This window comes from Triturus cristatus, chromosome 9 (assembly GCF_964204655.1).
Source record: "Triturus cristatus chromosome 9, aTriCri1.1, whole genome shotgun sequence".
Classification (NCBI taxonomy): Eukaryota; Metazoa; Chordata; class Amphibia; order Caudata; family Salamandridae; genus Triturus; species Triturus cristatus.
The window spans coordinates 40,373,975-40,400,088 of record NC_140592.1 but is presented as its reverse complement, the minus strand read 5'-3'; the positions used below and the strand labels follow the sequence as shown (position 1 = coordinate 40,400,088).

General features: G+C 45.0%; 1 protein-coding gene across 2 annotated transcripts in view; it reads right to left on the bottom strand.

Moving 5' to 3' along the window:
* The window catches only part of IMPDH2 (inosine monophosphate dehydrogenase 2), a 340,575-nt gene extending 314,633 nt beyond the window's left edge, over positions 1-25,942 (bottom strand). The window contains exon 1 of one of the 2 annotated variants that reach the window (XM_085624345.1): positions 25,550-25,942. In XM_085624345.1, the coding sequence (XP_085480471.1) occupies positions 25,550-25,647 (98 nt within the window). In that variant the 5' untranslated portion in view covers positions 25,648-25,942. The remainder of the gene's footprint in view (positions 1-25,549) is intronic. The other variant, XM_085624344.1, reaches the window with a different exon arrangement.
* Between the last annotated feature and the right edge of the window lie 172 nt (positions 25,943-26,114).

Sequence of the window (26,114 nt, the reverse complement as noted above, 5' to 3'; positions counted from 1 at the left end):
ACAAGGCAGTACCTTCGCGTTCTGTAACAAAAAGTGTAAACTGTTTACTGTAACATGGTGTTGCTAAAACAGGTGCTTGGCATAAAGCTTTCTTTAAGCTTTCAAAGGCGTGTGTATGTTCTTGAGTCCAAGGGAGGACAGTCGATGTGGCTGCCTCCTGTGTTGTCAACTGGATGAGTGGTTTTGCTAGAAATGCATATTGAGGGATCCACTGCCTACAGTATGAAGTGAGGCCTATAAAAGCCCGTACCTCCTTTTGTGTCTTGGGTGGTGGCATGTTAGCAATTAACTGGATGCGATCAGGTGTAAGCTGCCTTCCCTCCTTGGACAGCGAGTGCCCAAGGTAAACAACTCGCTGGACACAGAATTGCAGCTTGGAAGGGGACACCTTGTGCCCCTTGTCGGCCAGAAATTTTAAAACCGTCAGTGACGCTGTCTCACATTCAGGTTCGCTTCGGGCGGTGATCAGCAGATCATCGACATATTGAAGCAAGGCAGTGTTAACTGGCATGTGGATACTGTCAAGTTCTCGTTTCAGTGCTTGGCTATAGATGCTGGGGCTTTCTGTAAATCCTTGAGGTGCGCGTGTGAATTTAAAACTTCGTCCATTTAAACTGAATCCGAACAGATATTGACTTTCCGGATCTATTGGGACACTAAAGAAAGCATTCTTGAGATCAATTACAGTGAAGAACGTTGCTTCTGAGTCAATAGCTGTGAGTAATGAAGAGATATCTGGGACCACAGGGTATTGTGGTACAATACATTTGTTCAATTCGCGCAGATCAATAACTAATCGGTATACTGGTGGTGCTTTTGGATCCGTTCTTTTAAGAATCTGAATTATCAGGGAATTACATACATTGGAGTCGGTTTCGACAACCACTCCTTGTGCAATGAGCTCGTCAATGATTTGCAGTAAAGCCACTACAGCATCTGGTGGTAACTTGTATTGTCGCATTCGTGGTAGTACTACTCCCGTTTTCAGTGTAACTCGATATGGTGTAATATTCATGCAACCAACATCAGTGGGGCCTTGTGCCCATAAATGTGTAGGTAAATTCTGCAGTCGGTGATCCAGGTCTCTGGACACGTAGTGACCTTTAAAGTCACGTAAAAATAGTCGTACCCCTTCCGGAGAACAACATATTATGGCTCCTAGAGCTTTCAATGTTTTTATACCTAACAAGTTTTCTGGACATGATTTAGTAAGCAATAAATCTGTAGTACGTGTCAATGGACCGACCGTAAGTGGAAGAGGTTGTGTTACGTCATTTATTATAGGTTTTCCTGAGAATCCAAGGGAAATATTTTGTGAGCCTGAGAGGGGTGCCCCTGGAACTTCACTGCGTCTTATAGTTGTTCTGCTTGCCCCTGTATCAAGTAAAAACTTTCTGTCTTCCCCTAATAGTTCACTATGTACATAAGGTCCCTCTTGGTCTACAGGAACCTCAATAAGGGGTAAGCCAACTTCCCTCTCTAGGCTATTTCATGTGTATCGCTGATAATCGGGATAATCTGCTTGTGCATACTGATACATCTGTTGTGTTGTTGCTTGTGTTGCAGCAATAGGCTGCGCTTGTGGTGGTGCTACGATCTGTTGTGGAGCTGCCTGTTGCGGAGCTAGTTGTTGCGGAGCTAACCTAGGTTGTGCATGCTGAGGGATTTGTTGTTGATTCTGATCCTGTCTAGGTGGACGTGGTCTTTCCTGCCTTCTACCTGTGGCAATATTATGTTTCAGGACTGGACAATCGTGTATATAATGACCTTGTTGTTTACAATAGTTGCATGTCCCTTTCGTAGGACCTGCGGAATCACCCCTTTGATGACCATCGGCTGGAACTGACTGTGCAACAAGCATTTTCATTTTTGTATCTTTCATACGTCTTTGTTCGTGTTCTTGTTCTTCTCTAATTCTATTGTGGTGATATTGTAACATCTAACATCTGTGATGGGGTATTACCTTGCCAGGTACTTTCGAATTTCAATACTCTATTCTTGATTTGCAGCAGAGAATTTTCAACTAATTTTGTCACAAACAGATGTGGATATGACTCACTACTGGCTTTTATGCCACTATTTATACCAAAACATTTTTCAAATCGGGAATAGAAATCACTAGCGTCTTCATCTGGCTTTTGTTTACAGGCTGAGATTGCACCCCAGTCTTCCTTTTTCGTAGTTAATAAACGTGGCAGTACCTGCACTAGTAGCCCTGCTAGTGCTGTAGTCTTTTCCCCAAGCCCTGCTCCTGCGGCTCGGGCCCTTTCTTCGTTTTCTAATGCTATCCAATCTATCTTTTGGTCTCCCACCTCCCATTCCTTTTCCTTGAGTTTCTCGTAAACACCGGCGGGTAATAGGACTTTTAATATTTTCATAATGTCGGGGTAGGTATACTCTCCCATGAGTAACATGTCTTTTATTTCACGGTGGAAACCTGCTGGATCCTTGTCATGGCTGGGTACTACTTTCTTCATTTCTAATAATTCCAGTTTAGTTATAGGCGTGTACACAAACACGCGTGTAAAATTATTACCGTCACCTCTGATTGGGTGTACTTCGCGTAACGGATTCTGTCTATGTGATACATTCTTCTTCCCATGATGGGAACTGGAACGTGTTCTGGGCATACAAAAGTTAAATATTGGTTTCGAAATTCTAGAATTTCTTTAATCAAATCAGTACCTGACCCTCTCCATATATTCGTGAGTAGTTCTGTCAATATGTCAGGTAAGGGTCCTGGATCGGAGTGTTGGCTTTTATATAATATAAGGAGGTGTTGAATCATGTATATACTAGCTAAACGCTGTTCGTATGGATCAAGATTCAGAAACGTGTGTGCAAGTACATCATCATTGTATTCGCTGGGACTGTCAGCCCATTGTACTGCTGACCTGGCTAATTCTTGTTCGTCCATGGAATCGAGCATGTGGTACCCCCTTCGATCTCGGAGTAATTTATCAGCGGCTTGGAATAAGTGTTCAGGGGATCTTGTATTTAACATAGGGTTTGGAAAATGTCTATTATGTTCTGGACGTATCGGACGTATCGGATCATTGAAACCTCTGGTATTATTATGGGGTCTTCCTCTACCTACATAAGCTATCGTTTCTAATTGCTCTGATTCTTGCTCCTCCTCTTCTTCTGATTCTACTCTGTCTGTTTCTCGTCTTTCTTTATGTATTCGTTCTACTTCCTTGCGGATCTTTCGACACATGGCGATTATACACGCCTGTCTATCATGTTTCTCTTCTGATATGTTCTGACCCCATTTGGCAAGTCTTTGCATGGTATCGTGATCTGCCCCAGGCCTGTCTTGATTCCTAATTACACAATTTATGAAAAAACGTAGTAGTTGTCTTTGGACATCCACTTTCTGGTACTCCATAGCTTCGTTAATACTTTCTGGGCCTCGCCCTGTTTGGACAAAGCGATATATTTCGTCTAGGTGTTCACCCATTCCTGGTATCGTCATTAAATATAATGTAGCTCGTCGTATACGTAGTGATGATATGAGCAATTTGTCCTGTCTACCTGGTACTGGGTCGTATCTACAATCCACAAGCTGTTCTTTAAACATGTCGGATGTCGCTAATTGAGGTGTACGTTGGAGTGCTAAATCTCTAAGGGTCTGTTTATTTCGCGGCGGTGTGGCAAACATGTCTGTCGTACCTCCTGTAGCACCATCTGAGGTGCTAGGCACGAAAGGATTCGTTGGGCGTAGGATAGAAATTGTAGATGCGGGAAAAACTGTAGAAACGGACGGACCTGTGGGAACTTGTGTAGGAGTTTGTAGTTGCGGGGATACAGACGGATGCTCTTGGTGTTGAACACCATCGGCAAGCGGTATGTGTGGTATGGCATTAGCATACTCGGGAGCTACGTCATCTAAATAGGAGGAAAGGAAAACGTCCTTTGCTGTTTTGGGATGTGTTTTAGGATGTGCTTTTATCGGGAGCAATGGAGGAGTTAAGTCTTTTGGTATTTCCGGGGTAGCCTTAGGTAACCCTTCGGCCAGAAGAGGATACATACCATTCATAAGAGTGTTTCTTTGTCTGTCTACTTGTTCTGTTTTTACTCGGGTACCTTCCTCAAGTAATAGATTTTCTCGAGTTTTATTTGAATTCTCTCTACCTTTCTCTTCCTGTCTGAGTGCTTTTTCTGTACGTCTATATGATTCTTTACGCCATAATTCAATGGCATCTTTCTGTGACTGTCTGGCTTTCTTTTTCCATAATTCTTCTTCTACTCTCATGATGCAATCTGCATCCCAGGTCCCCGCTGCGGGCCATCTCTGACTCTCTGGTAATTCTTTGGTGTAGTCCACCCATAAATCAAGAAATAATACGGCATCTAGGCCATGCTTATGATACATAAAGTACCCTGGAGTGTCCCTAGGTGGGATGGGAACAGCTTCTTCGAGTACACCTTTTCTAGTTTTGATCTGTCTTAGTTTCGAAAAGAGCGGCATTTTTAGACCTTATTACTAGAACACACTTTATACAGGAAACACAATAATGAACAGTCATTCACACCACAGTATATAGAACGTATTTAAAACATTTAACACTTAACAGTTTTACGAACAATGATAACTAATAGAAAACTAGTTACTGACATAATACTGACACTAGATAATACTTATTTATACTTATTTATATGCAAAACATACTATATATACTGCTAAACAGTACAGATACACTGCTGAAACAGTGCAGACCGGATTTGTGTACCCAAACCCGTCTTGACCGGCACAGACTATGTGCACGTTAAATGCCTCCCCGGTAATGGTACTCACCGGGTAGCTCGGAACGGAAGGCCTCGAAACGGAACTAAAACTGGACCGGACTGGACTCGACTCGATTGGACTCGGAACTTCGGAACCTGGTGGGCCTCTGTATACCTCGGATCTTGCTCTCAGCTAGGCTCTGGTCGGGATACTTCGCACTTCTCACCGCCTCGTCTGGGTGTTGATCGCAGCCTCAGTCGTCCCCGCTTGGCCGGAGGGAGATACAGGAAATCCTGCAGGTACGCGTTTTTGTCCGTTCAGCTGTGGCAGGAGACCGGGCCTGCAACGCACCGCCGGCGCGTGAGATGAGAAAGTGTCCCTATTCGGGCGCCAATTTATGTGGTAAATATTTCATTACCGGTACTATTTTTTATGCGGTAAAGTCTATTAAGAATAACTCAGTAAATATAAGAGGCAGAATCCGTGGTATTAGAGGTTTTAAAAGGCTTTATTCCTATACAAAGGAATACAATTCGAATTGCAGGCTTTCTATTCCATCACCACGAAAGTTCAGGAAGGAAGGGCATACATTATTGACAGATAATTGGTTTTATAGGAAATGCATTACAGTGAAACAGATGCAAGAGGCGTAACAGCTGATAGTACAGATAAAAGGTGCATACGTAACTAATAGAGGCGGATATATGGGCGTAATTTAATAAACGTCATCATACATGTCACAAGTGGGTGGATCCATAAGAGAATCCTGCAATGTCAGCAGAAATATTTGGCAGAGATGCGCGTGCAGCCGCATGACGTGTGATTGACGTGCAACTAGAGGGTGAAGGGGACTTGACATTTAGCTCTACATGTGGAGACAGAAGTCTGGGGGTCATGTCAACCTAATCCCAAATCATATCTAATATCCTATGTTTAAAGAACTGTGTTATCCAAAAGGAAAGGTTTCTAGGATAGAATCTATTCTATACTGACTGTTAGTGCGTGTACAAGCGTCTAAGTGTCTACATGAGATGCGAGGGGGTAGGAATATTCCATGGTAACGGGGCTATGAATTACTTGCATGAGGACAGCGAGGCCTGGCCCTTTGCACGGTAGCTGGAGGAATGTTTACCTAAACTACTAGACCGGAATGCATCGGATGAGGAGCGGAGTAGATAATCTTGAAGGTGAAATACAGTTTTTGGCAGGCAACAGGCTGGATCAGGCACCGTTAGCCGCGCAGGGAGTAGGACAAAGTTCATGGATACAGATGTAGGCTCAGACTGGAGCTTTCAGAGGCAGAAGGCAGGAAAAGGCTTGATGACAGAATTCTGGGCCTACTCGCCTGAATCTGTAAAATGTGGAAAGTGAACCACATAAAGTCGGTGGCCTTTCATACTTAGGAATGGAATATCTGACCCATTCATGGCGGATCTGAAAGAGGACATGTTGACGGTGGACGCACATATATTTGCGTCTTCAAAACTGGAACTGGAGGGAACATACATGTACTTCTAGCATGCACATGGAGCCGTTGGGGTCTACGATAGGGGACATAACTGATCACAAAATTCATATTTCCTCATGACATTGGGGGATAAAGCCTGCTTGATCTGGGTCATTCAGGCCGGGCATATAAGGCGCAAGGCCAAAATCCCGGTGTAAAGCTTAATATCGACGTTAAGGAGAGATATGGGGCGATAAGCTCCATGTCATCTTACCTTTACCCGGTTTCCAAATGGCCACTATGGAGGCTTCCAACATGTTGCCCAGGATCACCCCGGGTTCCGTGAATGAATGAATTAAAAAGTTTAGTGAGTATCGGGGCCACTAGCGCGCAAAAGGTTTTGTAAAAGGCGGCCGAAAATCTGTCTGGTCCAGGGGCTTTAGCAGGTTTAAGGCGAGAAATTGCTGCATTAACCTCTTCTTTCCGTATGTCTGTCCAAAAGATCAGCCTGGGCCTTGGTCAGAGTAGACAGATCAGTGGCTGTAAGATAATCGGCCCGTCTGTAGAGGACAAGGGCGTGCTCGCATACAAGCGGGCATATTAGTCGCGAAACACCTCCGCGATTGCAGAGTCCTCCGTGACCCGGCCACCACCCCCATCCCGGATCTCCTGGACCCCTTGTCTGTCGGGTCTCACGTAATTTGTGGGCAAGGAGCCGGCCGCATCCGTCACCCCCGGTGTAGTAAGCATGGCGCAGCCTGAGGGCTGCATACTCTGCTCTGTCTTGGTCAAGTGCCGCTAGCTGTTGCCGCACGGCCTTCAGTTGGCACCAAACCCGTGGTCCCCCCGTCCGTTGGTGCATCTGTTAAAGCGCCCTTGTTTTTTGGGGGAGGTCTTCTCTCTTCCGCTCACGGTCTGCATTTTCTGCTACCGAGATGGCCAGTATTTCCCCACGGAGGACCGCTTTTTGCGCTGCCCATTGGGTGGCTAGAGACGTGTCATCATTGTGGGAAAGATAGTCTTTTATAGTGCGTTGAAACTGGTCTACCACTGTTGGACTGTGTAATAGAGGGTCGCGAAGGCGCCATTGTCGCGTGGGTCGTTGCATGGGGGGGAAGAGTGAAAGTAGCAAGTACTGGTGCATGGTCTGAAAAAAAGCTACACCCATTTCTACAGTTGTCGCAAGCCCATGTAGGGGGGCCAAGGTCAGCAAGTAGTCCAGTCTAGCGTACGTTTGGGCTCCACATTTTCACCTTCCTATGCGAACCTGTTCAAGGGTTGGCTTGAGGAGGTGTGGATCTGGGGCAGCATGGGCAGCCGATGGAATGACTCCATCTTATACTGGGGGCGTTACATTGACGATTGCCTAATGGTATGGACAGGGGATAACAATAAATTAGAAGAATTTGTTTTACATCTCAATAGTAACAACGTGAATATCAGATTCACTCACGAGAAAAGTAAAGACAAGATCTCTCTTCTTGACACAGAAATCTACATCAAAGATGGCAAGCTACAGAGTAGATTATACAGAAAGGCCACTGCATGCAACTCTATTTTACATGCTTTAAGCGCACACACCCCCACATCAAATCAGAGCCATCCCTTATGGTGAACTTATCAGAGCCAGACGCAATTGTAGCCAGGACTAGATGTAGATGATATGGTGAAAAGATTCAAAAGGAGAGGATCTGACAATCGAACTCTCGACTCTGCTAGATTACGGATTAGCAAAATCAAAAGGTGTGACACATTAACAAACTTCTGATCAAAAAAAGAAAAATAAGAATGACACCATAATATTGGTTACTAACCATAATCGGTTGTCTAAGGTACTAGTGAAAAGCCTTAACCCACATTGGCACATACTTAGGGGTGACAATAGTCTCAACAAATACATCAAAAGCAGACCAGATATCTCATACAGAAGGGGCATTTGTCTTAACCTATTGAGCCCCAGCTATCGCATCACTAAAAAACAAAGATTGGTTAACCATAAGAACTATGGGATTCTATGGATGTGGACACTGTAGCGTGCAAATGGGCACACAATGGCAAAAAGGATTTTGTAGGACCAGGTGACAAACGTTACAATATTCAGACGAATATAAACTGTACCACTAAATATGTTGTATATATAATTGAGTGCAAATGTGGGAAAAAATATGTAGGGAGTACGATACGTACTCAGAGAAAGAATGGGGGAACACGTAAGGGCTGTAAAACAGTGTGACGTCCGGTACCCCATAGCTGCACATATCTCCCAATGTGAATTTCAAGGTAGAAACAAGGACTTCAAGTTTTATGGTATTGAGGAAACACCTAGACATCCTCGGGGGGGGTAACCGGGAACTGACATTAAGGAGAAATGAGGCGACTTGGATCTTAAGATTGCAGACCACTGAGCTGGGTCTGAATATTGACCAGGAGCTACATTACTTTCTAGGATCAAGATGAAAACTTGTTACCATCTTAATTAAATATATTAGTCACCTGTTGTAACCTATACTCTGTACACACTGTCTCTTAGGATTTTTCTGTAAATATGATGTTTATATTCATTATTACCGACGACCCAACTGTTTCCAATCATGAAGATGAATTAGTAAAGATTTATTGACCTATGTAATTGTTATCAAGTGGGGACACTTTACTGACGTAATACATATTGTAACAATTTGAGATAAGACATACACAAGAATTCATTTGTCACCCACTTTTAGTCTTGTTGATAGATATATTCTAGATACTTGTTGTTACTTTCTATGCTTAGTTATATCAATTTAGGATTCTTTATAATGCTAATTAGGCCTAATGTCCCTATGATTGATTTGAAGAAGATTTTGGTATGCAGGGTTTTGACGTTCTATCTCTATTGATTTCCACACGTCGTTATAGACCTTGTATATTTGGAACAGGCGTTTTTGGACGTGAATCACGGATATACAATAATCTTCCGCAATGAATCCGGTTAGGTAGGATTGAATTAATAGTTTAAAACAAAACCACCAGGTAACGTTTGATGCAAGAATTCGGGTCATTCATATATTCTCTGTGGCGAGATTGAATTTCAATACTCACATGAATTTCACTTATTTGTGGACACTGATATATGTACATTGCACTTAATATAGCCGGATATTTGCACAACAATAGTTATTCTCATTACTACGCTGAGGCCAGTATAGTCTCCGTTGCGGGATAAATATTTACACATTACCTCGGGTATTTTCATACTATCTGTCTGGATGAGGCAGAAGTTATGTTAATTCTACTTTGTCACACTCACGTTTTCATTCATGCCTCGTATCATTGCTGGACGTACTATTTTCCGGTCATAACCTATTGGGAACAGTAGCGTAGTTTTCTGACCTAAGATGGCGCAGAAATTATCAGTTTAATGCACCACATACGTGGCATACACGCGGTCACGTGATATTAAATTATGCTTAAAAACACGGAAATGACGTGTCGTCCTCCTCGTACTCTAGGAATACGGCGTGAGGGGGCGATTACCATTAGACACAGCTGACTTTATCTGTGAGTGCACTGGACGCATTCTGCTTTAAACATAATAGCCCTAGCTAATAATAGCTTACATAGCATTCAAACTTTATTTTTCCACGATATGATAAACGCATACAATTCTCTGCCCATTCGTCATCGACCCATTTCCGGTCACCACTATGTCCGCTCATTATCAGGCATCTAATTTTCATAATAAATACTTCTATAGCCTTAGATAAACGATACTTTACATAGAACTCTGAATTTATTTCGTCCACTATATGACAGACGCTGGCTTGTTTCTGCCCATTCGTTTCTGACCAATCTTGTGTCACTACAATGTCAGTTCATTACTCTGCACTTTTTCTATTTTGTAATCACGTCTGTTCCAGAGCATTTTTTTTTTTAACCTAACTAACTTCCTTAATGATGACGGGGCCGCACATACTAAACTCATAGGATACCTATATCGGCTTATGTTTACAGAATTATATTTTTTTATACATTTCGTTAGTTTTTATTATAAATCTAAATTTAGTTTGGCCATTGTTGTCTTACAGACTGCGCTCATGAAAGAATCTTATTATTCTGCCCGCCCGCGATTAACCACGCCAGAGGTCAGTGTGGGTCGGAATTAACACCACACTGAAAGTAGGTACCCTTATTCTTTGGTGATAACTATGGACCTTAATTTACCGAATACCTTAGGGGGCTGAGAATTAGTCACAAGTTCTCCTCTCTTCTTGATTTACTTACAGCGGTCCCTTAATAGAAAATTAAGGTCGGTACTATTCTGCATAGTATTAGTTCAATGAATGTTGGTCACGGTGCACGCATGGCACATTTGGAGTTATTGGTTTCAATAGGAGAACTAGACTTACGGGTGAATAGCCACATAATAAAATGCTAACGGACACAATACACCAGGTCTTATTTTGATTCTTTTCCTTGACAAATGGTTATAAATATCAGAAATCTACCTCTCTTTAAAACTCTTGTATCAGTCCATTGAATATGTTGGATTTAATCTTCACAGTATACACAGTCAATTTTGACTGATATGGTGGCGGCATGTATTGTACCATTATCGGCAGTATGTGGCATACCAATGGATGCTTTCACATACCATGAGCTTTAAGTTCTTATGTACACAGTCACTGCTATAATTTTGGTTGGAATGTCGTATAGCGTATATAACTATGTACCATTCTGTCCCGAGATAGTGACTGTAGTCTATTCTTTACTTAGCCTTGAAAAAGTTGCATGTTAATTGAACGTGAAGCGACGAAACACGTGTTGGCTTTGGGCTTACAAACAGTCACAAGAAGATCAACCAAAGGAACCTACATATGAATTAAAGAGTGAAGACTTCAAGATATACAATTTGTGCTGCTGATTTATATGTTGTCTCATGTTTATTTCGTATCCTTTGAATTACTGTGTTAATTAACATTGAGAATCAACGTGTGCTAGGGACTTATGTTGCTAATTGTTTGCGGCCTAGGCTGCTGATTAGGAGACGCTGGTGGTTCTCTCCTCCTTATAGCACTGTACTAAGCAGGATAACACAATCTTAGTGAATATTTCTGGCAGCGCCTGTCCTATTACTCATACCACCTTTCTCCTAGTTAAATTCAGTCTAGCGTACGTTTTATGCGCATTAGAATAGTGAGAGTATTCCCTGGAAGTGGGGTGGAAACAGCGCCATAAATCTTTGAGGCAGGGGTCTCGATAGCGCCCCAGTCGGTCCCATGCGCTGGCACGATCTGTCTAATATATTATCAAAGACCAAGTTCAGGTCTCCCCCAAGGAGGATCAGTCGGTCCGCCGTGGCTGTCGCCTCAGTGAGTGCAGTGTGTAAAAACTTTTGTCCCTCATTGGGGGCATACACGGAGCCCACAGTGAATGTGAGGCCTCCTAGGATGAAGCGATATGCAAGTAGTCTCCCTTGGATCTCAGCTTCCTTGTGAAGGATCTTACCTCGAAACCCCTGAGCAACCAATATAGCAACTCCTGCCATTTTAGTGGGACAGGAGGAAAACAGTTGGGTTGGGAATTTACGAGACTTGAGACGTTAACAATCTTTGGGTAAGAGATGTGTTTCCTGCAAGAGGCATATATCTGCTTTAGTGTTTGAGACAGGACAAAACAGCCCTGTGTTTAACGGGATTGTTGAGCCCTCTCACATTCAGGGTAAGGATCTTAAGTGTGGAGGGAGCCATTCAGTCAGGTGGGGGTGGTGAGGGCCACAGGGGGAGCCTGACGTCAATCTCTGATCGCAAGGAACGATTTGTGGTGCCAAAAGGATCTATCGTTATGAGACTGAGTTATTGATACAAAAGGGTGGACAAGGGACCCCAGAACCTCTAAAAAATAACCCCAAACCAATAACAAGACAGAACTCTTCTGCTTAGGGCAGAAATAAAAAGGAAAAAATAAAGTGTAACCATTATGAAGTCCGTCATCCTCAGATGAACGAGTAAGAGTCTCCATGGGGGAAACGTGACCGGGGGGCATTCCCCGCCGGCGGCCCACTGTTAGGCGATGCATATAAAAACATTTTTTTAAAAGGGAGTCGGTGGGACAGTTAGTTTCAGCTAGGCTGCGTTTTCGCCAGTTCAGTGGTCAGTGTTTCCAGCACTGATTTTCGTCCCTCGGAGATTACGGCAGGGTCCGGTCGCCGCGGCCAGCGGAGTCGTCTTTGTTGTATCCAGCTCAGTCCCGTGCCCACTGTCTGGGGAGTGGAGCAGTCATCTCTGCTCTTATCCGCCGGGGGATCGATACCCAGCAGGTGGCAGGCCTCCGACAAGGAGCCGGAGCCAAGCTGGAAAAGTTTGCCATCCATCCGGAAGATTACGCGGAATGGGTGACCCCAGCTGTAGGATATGTTGCGTTGACGGAGGTACGAGGTAACCGGTCTGAAGATTTTTCGCTTCTGCAGGGTGAGGGCTGCTAGGTCTTGGTATAGTACTGGGTGCTGTCCGCGGAATGTTAAGGGGTGCTTCTGTTGGGCTTTCTGAAGAATTTCTTCCTTGGTTCGGTAGTCCTGAACGCAGACCAATATGTCAGAGAGGGGCTGTAGCAGGGCGTGGGGGCCCCACCCTGTGTGCCCTATCGATCTTAAGCTCAGCATCTGGTGGGTTGCCCAAGACATGGTTAAAGAGCTCTGGTGTATTAGAAAATGTCATCTGCCTCCTCATTGGCCTTCACCCCTCTGATCCTGATGTTGTCGCACAGTTAACTCCAGGTCCTCTAGATGAGACTAAGTTCACCTGCTGGTCGTGTATGCGGACGACCTCTTGTTGAAGAGCAGACAACTCTGTGTCCCTCTCGCTCTTCTCCTCTAGCTCGGCAACCCTCTCGCCAATGCCATCCATTTCCCTGCGGACGTCTTTGATTTAGACCGTGAGATCCCGCTTGAGTGTTTGCAGGTCTTCACTAAACAACTTAAACAAGGACTCCAGGAAGGCCTTAGTAATGGGTTCTTCGCCGTCATTGCCCATTGGTGAAGCCAAGTCAGCAGTCCCAGGGGTGTTGTCCACCTGACCGACAATCTGGGCTTTAGCAAACAGTTCTTTTAGGGTTTTATCCTTCTGTCCTCGAGAGGAGGACATGGTGCGTGGTTGCAGGCAACCGGATCGGGGCTAGTAGGATTGAGGCGGATTGTGACCCAATGTCTCTGGATTCTAGTGGCTTCTAGTAGCCCCCTTTCTGAAGTACCATGCGTCGAGTCTGCCCCGCCGCTGCGCCTCACAGGCCCCGAGCAGACTCCAGGTGCCTGGAACTCCCACGCGTCACTCGGGCAATCGCAGCGGGCAGGTATGGAGGGGACCTCCCTCGGCACGCCCGTTGCCAACCTCCCCCCCCCTCGCTCTGGACTCGCGGCACCTGGAAGGCTCGAAAGATCTTGATGCCTCCGGTAGTGGGCGTGGGCCGGGACCGGTGTATCTGTGCTCCGGGCAAGGGGGCAGCCGTCTGCTCCCTGTGCAGCGCGGTGTCTCCCCCTAACGAGGCTGGCCTCCTTAACTGCGCCTCCTCTGTGGTGCGGCGCTCCCATCGAGCCCTCAGTTGAGCCGCTACACAGCACCCCTAGGCTGCCTTCGGTGCTGTCCCAGGCCTATTCGCTGCAAGTTGTTTTCCGGGCGTGGGTCGTCTCTCCCCGCTGCGCTCCCCGACTGGCGAATGCAGCTTGCTACCCTGGGCTGGGGATTTGGTAGAATCGCGGTAGGGGATGGCAGTTAACAGGCCCTCCGATCCGCCCCACCACTAGGCTGCGCCGCCGAGGTCGGGTCTCTCGCTGCTTCACTGCAGGCTACACTGCCATAGGGCCTATTCGCTCTTTGTGTGCTGCGCTTTCACAGGACCGTGTGTTGGTGCAGATTCAAACTTGGTCGCGCTGCATTGGGAGTGCTCCGCTTGCCGCCATAATTCTCGGGCCCTCAGGGGAGAATCACTGCTCTTCTTCCTGCCTCCCAGCACTGGACGTGCTTCGCACTAGCTGTCCCCCAGTTGTGCACTTGCCTGAGCCACGGCTTGGTGGACGGAGCACCGTCGTCTGCCGACCCGACAGTTGGTTCCAGGCGATACGCAGCTGCAAGGCTGCATCGCAAGATGGCGGGTCTCACTCCATTCTGTTTGCGGCCTGGAGATGTGCCGGTCCTCTACCCAGATGGGGTGTCTACTGCTCCCAGGGCACCGCCCGTCTGGCGGCGCATTCCGCCTCTTACAGGCCGCTGTGGAGAGAGAATTGGGGTATTCTCTGGCCACCTCAGCGTCGGGCTGCTCCTGGGCGGAGCTGCGACTCAGCCGGGCCGCTCCCACCTTCGCTGCGTTTCCACAGTCGCGGGCAAGGGATTTTACCGCCACCCAGCCCAGCTACCATCTCCGCTGCAGTCTCTTTGTGCGGGCTCCCTGCGACAGGAGTCTGCCTGCTATATTCCGCAAAACGCCGGTGCTTTACGGGGTCACCAGCGGGAGCGGAGGAGCCGAACGTCCTAACAGTTCGCCATCTTGGCCAAGCCCCCTTGTGAGCGTAATTTAGGTATATTTTTACCTGAGCGCACAGCATGTAATTGTTAGGCACAAAACTTAATTAGAATGACAGCGGCAGTATTTTGAAGGCGAGCGACTGGACTTCTACTCAAAACCTTTTTCACTTGAATTTCCACCTGAATGGACCATTAGGGTCATTTTTTTTTTGAGTAAGAGGGCATTTTGCATACATAAACGTAATCAATGTAATTTTGCACTAACTTTCCATTATTATGTCGCAACAAATTAAGCGAGTCTCAAACCTCCCGTAGAATATACTTAGATGGTTTCACCGAGACAAGGTGGAGTCTATATGCTAGGAAGCCACACTTGTTGGTGCTCCCTAAATGTCTGTCGGTGTCAAACAAATATAAATATGAAAAGAAAATATTGATTATTCCTGGGGAGATAAGTACAAAAGAAATATTGATGTAATTTGCTGCAGTCAGTAGGGGACGTGCAGAACTGCATCTGGCAGAGCCTTCAACAGTGGGCATTGCAGCTGTGGCAGTACCAGTAGTTACTAGCCACAAGGAAATTATGGTTCTGTTGGGAATTGGTAAGCTTAGTTAAACATGCATTAAATGCTAAATCTCATTAAGTAAATATTCATTCACAGAGCAAAAAAAGGGAGTATACACACATGAACGAAAGGATTCAGAAATTAAATTAATTTTTACTCTATAATCAGTGTCCGGAAATTTTTCTCTCACAAAGGTGTGCATTTACAGGTCTAACCAACCATAATACAAATACAACATAGAACATTCAGTGCTTACATAGACTCATTAACATAAAATCACATTTGCCATATACACAAATAACAAAAATAACAAAAATAAAGTGATACAGACAAAGTCCAAAAATCAAGAGCATTAACCACAATTGGACATGATTTCCTAATTCTGATTGTGGAAGTGCGTGGACAATTTGGACAGAGCACGTCGACGTTTCGACCCTATATAGTAGTGCTGGGTTGTGTGCATCTAGAGCGGGTCTTCCTCAGGACAAAAAGTTGGGCTGGCTGCCTGGAGTCAGAGTGGTATAGGATTTTAATTTCCTTGTCTCTCATTAGAGTTCTCAGCCGACATCTGAATTAATCAGGGATTCTTCACAGTGAATTATTCAACTGGAAATGAGTGGTGCCGTCAAAACGATCGCCACTTAATAGTTTTCTCCGCACAGACGTCTGTATCCGTCTCAGAGCGTGAGACGGATACAGACGTCTGTGCGGAGAAAACTATTAAGTGGCGATCGTTTTGACGGCACCACTCATTTCCAGTTGAATAATTCACTGTGAAGAATCCCTGATTAATTCAGATGTCGGCTGAGAACTCTAATGAGAGACAAGGAAATTAAAATCCTATACCACTCTGACTCCAGGCAGCCAGCCCAACTTTTTGTCCTGAGGAAGACCCGCTCTAGATGCACACAACCCAGCACTACTATATAGGGTCGAAACGTCGACGTGCTCTGTCCAAATTGTCCACGCACTTCCACAATCAGAATTAGGAAATCATGTCCAATTGTGGTTAATGCTCTTGATTTTTGGACTTTGTCTGTATCACTTTATTTTTGTTATTTTTGTTATTTGTGTATATGGCAAATGTGATTTTATGTTAATGAGTCTATGTAAGCACTGAATGTTCTATGTTGTATTTGTATTATGGTTGGTTAGACCTGTAAATGCACACCTTTGTGAGAGAAAAATTTCCGGACACTGATTATAGAGTAAAAATTAATTTAATTTCTGAATCCTTTCGTTCATGTGTGTATACTCCCTTTTTTTGCTCTGTGAATGAATATTTACTTAATGAGATTTAGCATTTAATGCATGTTTAACTAAGCTTACCAATTCCCAACAGAACCATCTTTTGCCTTTATCACAAATGCCCAGGTTCTGAGGGTTACTGGGTTACCCCATTATCTTTAATGCACAAGGAAATTATGGCAAAAAAACGTAGCCGTTGCGCCATACAGTGTTCTCTGGGGCAGAGTATGCAGGTGTGCAATGCTTTCCTGGGTAGTCGATCCATCAGGTTTCATTTTGAGGCAACAATAAACGGGAGGCTCTTTCAGGGCTCACTACTAGCGAGGGGCAATGGCACCCACCACCATGAGTTGTGGGGTTTCTGGTGCAGTAAATGCAATTGTTACAAGGTATGTTAGGAACGCAATGGTGAGGAGAAGTGGCAGCCATCCCTGACCACCCTGTGTCCACCGGTCCCATCACATTGTCAGTCTTGGGCCTTTCTGTGTTCAAACAGTGGAGAATGTTCATGGCAGCACTGCCATGCATGAATGATCAGCGACATTCCCTTCATACTAAGAGTGTGGTATCCCGCTATAGGACGCTGCCCAAGCAACAGTAAGGCTCAAAAACTAGCATTTGGAAAAAAGGAGGGAGAGCCTCCAGCAAAGCCAAAGCATTCTTTACTTTAATACACCAAGCTCTTTGTCTCAGGGTAACATAACGTGAATTTGTAAAGCATGTTCACCCAAGGGCATCTTGGTGCTGAATAACAGATGTTTATTGTTACCCAACTCAAAATCAATCAAAAATTTCTTTATTCGGCTCGCCAAAGAGAGTCATAAAAGATACAATTTTTAAAAATACACATTAAAATACATTTTCAGAAACACATTTAAAATTCATTGTGTTTAAAGGTCATGTCTGATTGTAGATATTCACAATAATGGCAGTTTTCCAAGATGTAAACTATAGCATACACCTCTGGGTATAGCATCAATTAAAATGGTACAGTTTCTTTAAATAAAAACAGGTCTGGGTTAGGTCAGCCTAGATTCTGTCTATGGCGCATGATGTATTGTAGGAAATTAGAAACAATATGGACCAACCCCTCCCCCTCAAGCGACTGTAAAAACAATAACGCCGGGCGACAGGTACGGAAGCCCGTGCGTCTTAAAAGGGGGATTAATAGTTTCTTCCGCTGATCTGTGTAATATTTACAAAATAAGATAGTGTGAATTGTGGACTGGGAAGAACTCCCGTCACAAGGGCAGAATGGAATTGTTTTGGCCCAGTTGTTTCTCAATGGAAAAGTGACTAGTCGATGGAAACAATTCAATCTAAACCTTACAAGAAGGTATAACTCATAAGAAGTAATGTTGTACATCAGGTAAGGTTGTATCCCAAAGACGGTCTGGACTGTTAGACTCTGTCTGACCGTTTGTTTCATGATCTCCGAGTTAAGTCGTAAGTCTTCGAGATGACTATAGCAAAGATCGTGAAAGACTTTTCTTGTTAACTCCTGAATTGTAGGGGGATCATTATAATATTTTCCTAGGCCAAGATCAGTAAAACAAATTTTAACATGGTACTCATTTTATTGACCTCGGAAGAATGAAGGCTGTGTGGACCCACTGGGATTTGAACCTGTGACCATGAGTTCGAACACAGGCTACTACTGTGGACGCATTAGTCCACTAAGCCACCACACCCAGGTATGCAACAGTTCAAAGGTCAGTCTACCACCAAATGTGACTATGTACAGAACATCCTCAAGAGCTCAAAATGCGCATCTTTCCAGTTTTATGTGAAGAAAAAGCAGAGATGATGGAATTATTTCTCACCAAAATAAATGCAGTTTTAAACAAGACTAAGTCAAGCAGCCTCAATACTTGCTTTCCTATAAGTTGATCTGTCCGTACAATTGCAGTGTAAACATATGGGAACACACAGCAAAGGGAGAACACTTGAGGGACCTTGCCCCCCCCCCCCCCCCCCCCCTTCCTGACGCATGCACTTCTACGGTCACAAAACAGACCCCACTCGAGAATAAATAGTATAACCTTTCTGGGCGGTGACGCAGCTTTCTGCATCAATCCAAAGCAATGACCTCTTGGAGAACATGAAAACACTTTCCCATCTAACACCAACATTGGTACAAAGGTTCATTCAGGACTATGTACAGCCGAAAAATGTTCACTCTTTGGTTTGGCCCAATCATACAAAGCTGAAAATAAAGTTTGCACTCTAATGGGGATGAGAGATGAGCGAAAAGACAATACATACTATAAGTTTTATTTTTAAACAAGACGAGAAGACCACTGCTGCACACAAGGGCAAGATCGATTGGCTGATCTTGGCAAAAAGTAGGCTTGGCACTAACATTAGCTTTGACATTAGTAGGACACCTATTAACTGAATATAGAAACACCACATTGTGGCATCTGTGTTCCTTAATGGAATCTTATACTGCCACGGACACAGAGGCGTGGAACTGGAGGTCGAAAAGACAGACTGCTCAGTGAAGGCGGTATTGTACTAGACAAAAAATGTCTTCAAAGGGCAGGCCGTGGACGGACCTAGCACGGAAGTACCATATATTAAGGGACAGCCTCTTTCGTGTCTAAACGGACGAATATTGCAGTGTGGCCGTGGTAAAACATCTTGCACTCCCAAAGGAGACGATAATGTGGTAACAAGGCAGGAAAACTGATTCCATGGACAAGCAACAGTGATGCAAACAGTCGAACTCTTATCGCCTGACACAAAGGACATTGTTTGGGGTCAAGGACATCAAGTATTCATGTTTAATTTGTCTTTTGGACTAGCGGGCCCAACCCAGCTCCCAGAAATCTGTCTGATTAGATGGGAATACATGCAGAAGCCTCAAAGCAATATTGAGGATTCTTTCATTGCAAAATAAAATGTAACAAAAATAGCAACTACAAGAAAAACATTTAGCTAAACTGCATTTTAGGTACATTTCTTTGTGGGATGAATTATTCAAATTTGTTTGATGCATGTTAGGAGTTTCAAAAAAAGAATAATGGAAAATTAGCGTACACCCAGTTTCAACGAGATTATTGGAAACCTGAAAATAAACACATTGTCAAAGACAAGGGGTCTGGCGCAGATTCCCATCTTTTGGTTTGTCAATGTGTTTTTTTGTTTCAACAGTTTTTGTAAAACTTTATTGTAGGAGCTGCAGGGCCCTCACCAATGTATCACACAAAGTTGGCTAAAGGCAAATATGTTTTAGTCTTAAAATGCACAAGTTGCCATAGAAGCCCCTGGCAATGAAGGAAACTACTTTGTGAGCTGTTGTGCTTCTTGTGAAAGAGCAGAATGCCGTCACTGAATAATTAACTATTGATATATTTATACATTTTAACAAGGACAATGGGTCTTGGATAAGTAATTAGAGGCCCATTTATTAAAGAGAGTTACAAAAGAGCACCCATGGTATAAGTCCTTGCGTCAGTGCATCTTTACTATTTTCACAAATTCACAAGAATTCACAGAAGCCTAGAAACCATACTCTTGCAAAATTTGTGAACTGCATTTTCACGTGAGCAAATATGCATATTTGCATGCGCAAAATCTAATTCGCTTGCAAGCTCACTTAACCTACAACCCCTTTTTTCCCACGTTTTCCTTCTGACTTTGTCAGGAAGGAGTACATTTCTAACCAAGGGACAAGTGAATTTATGAAGCATCCCGACCCATGCACAAGCAGATATTTCATAGAATTCAACACCCCTAGATGTGCACAAGAAAGTCATGGGATGCAGCCAGATATTGGACTTGCGTGTGTTCCGGCTATAGTCCATGTATTTTCTGACCATCATATGGCTCTCTACACTGCTCACTTCGGCAATAATGAGGATTAATTAGCGCAGTTCACACAGTCGGTGTTCGACAAGGAAGTAGCAGAAGATTTACTGGGTTATGCTACTACAATGAAAAAACAAAGCTTTCAATTTCCTGTTGAGTATTAGGGTTCATAACTCAGAACAGTGTGTCATTCTTGCATTAATACGTACTTCTGGAAGGTACACAAACCGATCCGGACCGCAAGTGAAGCTTCATGAAACAGCATGTCCACATAACTTGTGTTGTAATGCTTGCCTCCAAGTAATGGAAAAGTGCCACCAAAGCTAATAAGAAAGGTGACTGGTAAAACGATCAATTTAGTAGGAGTAAAGTATTTTACGGATCAACCCAGGCAAGCAAAACAAACCACAGAACGAATCAAACTGTGGTAAGTCTACGATTTTCAGCGAAAATCAAACTGAAAAATCCAAGCTTGCTAACCATTTGTCTTAGGCCTTGCAATGTCAACCAAATATGAATCGCCTGCCTTTGTTTGGCAGGTCACGAGACATCCTGAGCCAAGTGACTTAACCAACGGGTCTGTCAAGCCTCCAAACTCCATTAGCCATAAAAGATCGATGATCAGCTCTCTAGTCTGATCTAGAAGTGTAGTAACTCCATGAAAGAAAACCCATGGATAGGTTGGAGGGCCTAGCTCGCCTCGAACATTCAGCATATTAGTGAGACCAGGCCATCGGGAACAGACAGCTCATGGGAATGCAATTTCAGTGTCCACACTGTTGGATGAAATGTCACCACTCGTCATGGGCAACAGAGAAAACAATACCCAAGTTATAGGTCTCACATCCATGAATGCAATGTAGTCAACTTCCCCAGCACCCAATGTGATAGAAGGATTAAACTTGCCATAATAGCAGAAGAAGAGACACCAGCCGAACTCTAATTGAGGCCCTGGGAATTTCAAATGATATCCAAACGTTTTGTAAGAATGGCTCTGTAGCAAGACCAGGTACTACACACCGCTGGTACCTCAGAGATCTACATTAATTTGATACATTAACATCTACGATATGCCAGAATCATCACCAGCTCCGCCAATTAATTCATTGTAGAGTAAAAGGCTGCAGGGTAAAATCAGCAAATGGTGCTACTGACTTGAATCTGAATTAATTAGTGAGAAAAACAATCACGCCGAATAAGTTTCTTGCCCACATTTCAAAAACTAAAAGCAAACTCCAAACTGTTGTAGGTTTGCTATGTGAGGTTTTATTTTGTATAGCACTTCTTCAACTAATGTACTTTGCATCTATGCATATGATTTTGAGGACCAGTTTCCCCCTCTAGAATTCCAAAGCAGGATTTTCAATAGCACTCTGCATGATGCGTTTTATTAGTGTTGTGCTTTAAAGCGATTTGTCGTTTGTTTAGCTCCTCCCAGCTTGTAACCACTCGCTACACAAATTAAACAAGCAAATAATTCATAAATATTTGTAAATCCAAAGTGAACTCGACATTGTTGCATTAAATCAACAGAAGAGTTTGTGTGGATGCCAAATGCCATGCAACCCAGCTATCAAAAAAGGCAACTATGTAACGTTAAACTTGATTGACTGATGCCAGGTGTAGCATACACTGTACCTGGTGGTCTCTTCAGCTGAACCGCTCCTAAAATCAACCTTTGAAATGATACTTGGTTTTAGGGGCCTTTTTCTACTCAAGGATTGCTGTACTTCTTATGAGGCAGGATCCATGCATGGGAGGTCCTGCAGCAGTTTGGAGCTACAGTAGATTGTAGGAACAACCCCACCTCAGTGGTGCTGGAACAATTTCTGGAGTGGGGATGTTGCCTTATAACGAACGCCAGCTCACTAAAACAAGGTGTATTTAACAGTGTTTCTTTAGAAACACAACCTGACAGAAGAAAAATGTTTGATAGGCCCCTATATTGTTCATTCTCCATAAACAATGTTGCAACTTTTAGAGAGGAAGGAGGGGTCCTCCAGCACTTCTATTTGTAGCGGCAATGCCCAATAGAATGGTAGACTCAAGAGCAAGAAATTAACAAACGTCATCTCGCCTGCCCTATGGCGAGTCTATACATTGCACAAAGATTAAATGCATCCATATGGCAGATACTCAGGCTACATGATAAACTGGACGAAATCGGTTTTATTTGGCCTCCACGGTCCCCCCCCCCCCCTCCGCCTACCCAGGGGAGTAACGATACAACTTGGGAAAGACTGTTTTAAATACCTGGGCATCAATATTACACCTGACCACACAATTCTATGAGCGAAATCTCGTGCCCCCTCTCCTGAGACTTAAAAACGATGTAAAACATTGGCATACACTACCCCTGACCCTCCTGGGCCGTGCAGCCTTGTTCAAGATGATGGCTCTCCTGCGGTTCCTTTACACCATACAAAATACACCTAGCCCAGTCCCAAGCTCCTATTTCAAAGCCATCGAGGCTGAGCGGAGAAGCTCCTCTGGGGTGGAAACCCCCCTTCCCCCCCCCCCCACATAGCCCTATCTAAACTCACTAGGAGCTGGTACAATGGTGGAATCGCCCTGATCAGTATACAACTGTACTACTGGGCTTCACAACTTATAGTAGTAAACCACTGGCTGCATGCCCCGCAGGAGGAACCAGCCCTCCGGCTAGACAGACACTCTTGGGGCCTGATGGACCCCTGGTGGCGCTTTACAACAAGAATAAGAAAGAACCGTGGATCGGCCCCACTGCACACCCAATATATATATGGTTTGCTGCGCAGCGAGCGCTCGGCTGGGAGGGAGTCCTCACTCAACTCACACCATTGTGGGACATGCCAAAACTGGGTATGCTCCGCTACAGTAAAGGTTTTGCACAATGGGACCTTATTGTCATCTCGAAAATTGGGGACCTCTGGAAGAAGGGAGATGTAGTGATGTTTGACCAACTGCAAACAATGTATCATATGGCAAACTCAGAACAGTTTCGCTATACACAAATTAAGCACGCACTCAAGGGCCATACCAAGAGGCACCGCTCTCCCCGAATCATCGCCACTTGAGGACCGCCTCCTTACAGACCATCTCTCTAAAAAAGCCATTTCTCTCACCTATCGTAAACTAATCAATAATCAGAAAGATCCCACGCACACCCTACGAGACAAATGGCAGACTGAACTGGGAGACATGGACGACCAGGACTGGCAAGAAGCCTTGGCATCCCCTCGAGAGGTGGCAATTCCGTCCCGACTACAATTAGTGCAATTAAAGATCCTAAACAGGACATAATACACTAGAACCATGCTCCATAAAATCGGTTAGGCTGAGACACCTCTCTGCCTGCGGGACACAGGGCACGTTTTACCACACACTATGGGATTGCCCCATCATAGCATACTATTATGAGGCAGTCTTGGGAGACAATTACTCGGGTGTGTGGCTTCACCCTGAGCCAAGAAGGTGCCTTCTCAATATATAGGAGCCAACAGACCTTAACCTCGCAGCACAGAACTGGGCGACCCTTGGGATTACGCTAGCTAAACGTAATATCGCACAACATTGGGGCGCGTCCACTGCCCCCCTACAACAGCACTGGTGCCATGACATGGATAGAGCAATGGTGACCGAAAAGGCAGTCTTTACACACAGAGGGGGTCCCAAAAAGTGAGAGCGGGTGTGGGGCAAGTGGAATTCTTTCTGCTGCAATATCTGTGCCCCACCCTTCCCGCCCCCCCCCCCGGCTGAGGAATCAGACCCAGATTTGAGCTGCTAGCCCACAGGAACAATTAGAGTGCCACATACACGCCCAAGTGCGAGGGTCCAGACACTTAGATGAGTGAAGTTTACGGTACAAAATAAGGCAACTGTGCACAATGTACTACCTGTTTAAATACCCTGTAATTAATGTAACATGACAATGAATATTGCTAAGTGTAACCAGCAATGCTTCTTTTCCACTTATGAGAATAAAATAAAAAATAAAAATTCAAAAAGGCATCGGGATTTTATATCAATATTATTATGTGAAGACTTATGCAAAGCATAATATGATGGGAACATTATTGCTGAATTGAATACAGACGATTTAAGCAAAAATTAAGAATAAAAGAATTTGAAAAAAACTGTCTGATCGAAAGACTTCTCATTAACACACCATCTCAGGAGTGCCGGGAGAGTGCGATTGTCCTCGTTGGAGAACGTTCCTATTGCATCGAGTCTACACATTACCTTGGATCCTCACATTTTCAAGAGAGAAGACTAACTGGTTGGTTGACTGATTTCAGGTATGTCCATTACTTATTCAGGGCTGGACTGTATGTAACCACAAGTGTCCCTGCCAAAAATGCTTAAGCCAGCCCCATTCCCTTCGTCTTGTGTAGTCTCTCTCCATTCTCACTCTCTTCTCCATCTCCGATTGCTTACCCTCTAGCCACCCCACTTATTCTCTTTCTCTTGAAGCCTCCCTCTGCCTGCTCCAATCAACCTCGGGGAGCCAGGGAACAGGGGCAACAGGAGCATCCCCGACCCTTCAACCCCAGGCTCTTGGGGCTCCAGCTCACTGGGAAATGCCGATGGGATAAAAGCACTAAACTTGTTGGGCAACATGCCCACTAAACCCTGCATGAGATCGCACAAACTCAGCCAAGGTTGCCCTTCCCACTCACTTCTTAGGTCCCCTCACTCCAAAGGTTCCTTGTATTTTAGACCCTGATGTGTAGACCTATGGGACCTCACTTGTTGGAAGCCGCCAACTCACCTGGAGGGCTCAGGGCCACTTGTGGCACTAGCATGTGGGACACCCCCTCACACCATCATTGACATTTTCGTGGGGCACTCCTAGCTAACTTGTAAACCAGCTTCTCCCTCAAGCGCCTTCCCACTTACCAATGTCAGCTTTACCACAGAAAACACTAAGTGCGTGTTTTGTGACTCTAGGAAGGCCAAGTGCTCGCAGTTTAACGAGTTTATGTAAAGTTATCAATATTATTCTTTAACACAGACATTCTACCTCTGTCTGCTCCAACAAGCACTACAGAACATTTAAGAGACTCTTACACCGGTTTGTAGGGGAGGTTTCATTTAAGCTGCGGTCTCAGAGGCGATATAACAACGGATTTGGGCCATTTTTGCAGCTCCGTTGCTGGCCTTGGCAGAAAACACAGATCACTCAGGTGAAGTAAGTACGGCAGGTGACAACAGCCCCCCTCCTCCTTGTTGGGCCCTTGTTGGCCACCCCCCGGCTCAGTCTCTCACTCACTTGTAGGTCAGCCCGTCCCCGCCGTTGAAGAGCTGCTGGGCGCTCAGCCCGTCGTCGGGCACGTAGCAGGTGCCCCCGCTGATGAGGTAGTCCGCCATGGCCGGGGTGGGAGCGGGGTGCGGGATGGTGTGGAGGGTGCAGAGGGAAAGGACCGGCGGCGCGCGCGCGCCCTTGACTAGAGCCTGTTGGACGACCCCCGCACGCGCACGGCGCGCTCCCGCCGCCTGCAGCTGTCTGGCCCTTGCCGGCTCGCGCGCCTGACGCAAACGGACTCCTTGCGGCGCGCGCACGGCCAACTGTCAGAGCAGGTGCCCGAGGTTGTACACACAGCCACGTGCAGCCCGCTTTTAGAGGCCACAAGCTCCCGCGTCGCCGGTATATAAAGATTTCAGTGCGTGCCTCCCTGATGTCATCACGCTGGGCGGTGCATACCCGCGCCTAGAGGCTTGTTTAGTAACGCAGGGGGAGGGCAAAGAAGAAGAAAACTTTCCTCTCTTGATAGTCACGTGACTGTCAGTAAATATGTTCACCTTAACCGAATATGATCTGGGGCACGCGCTCACTG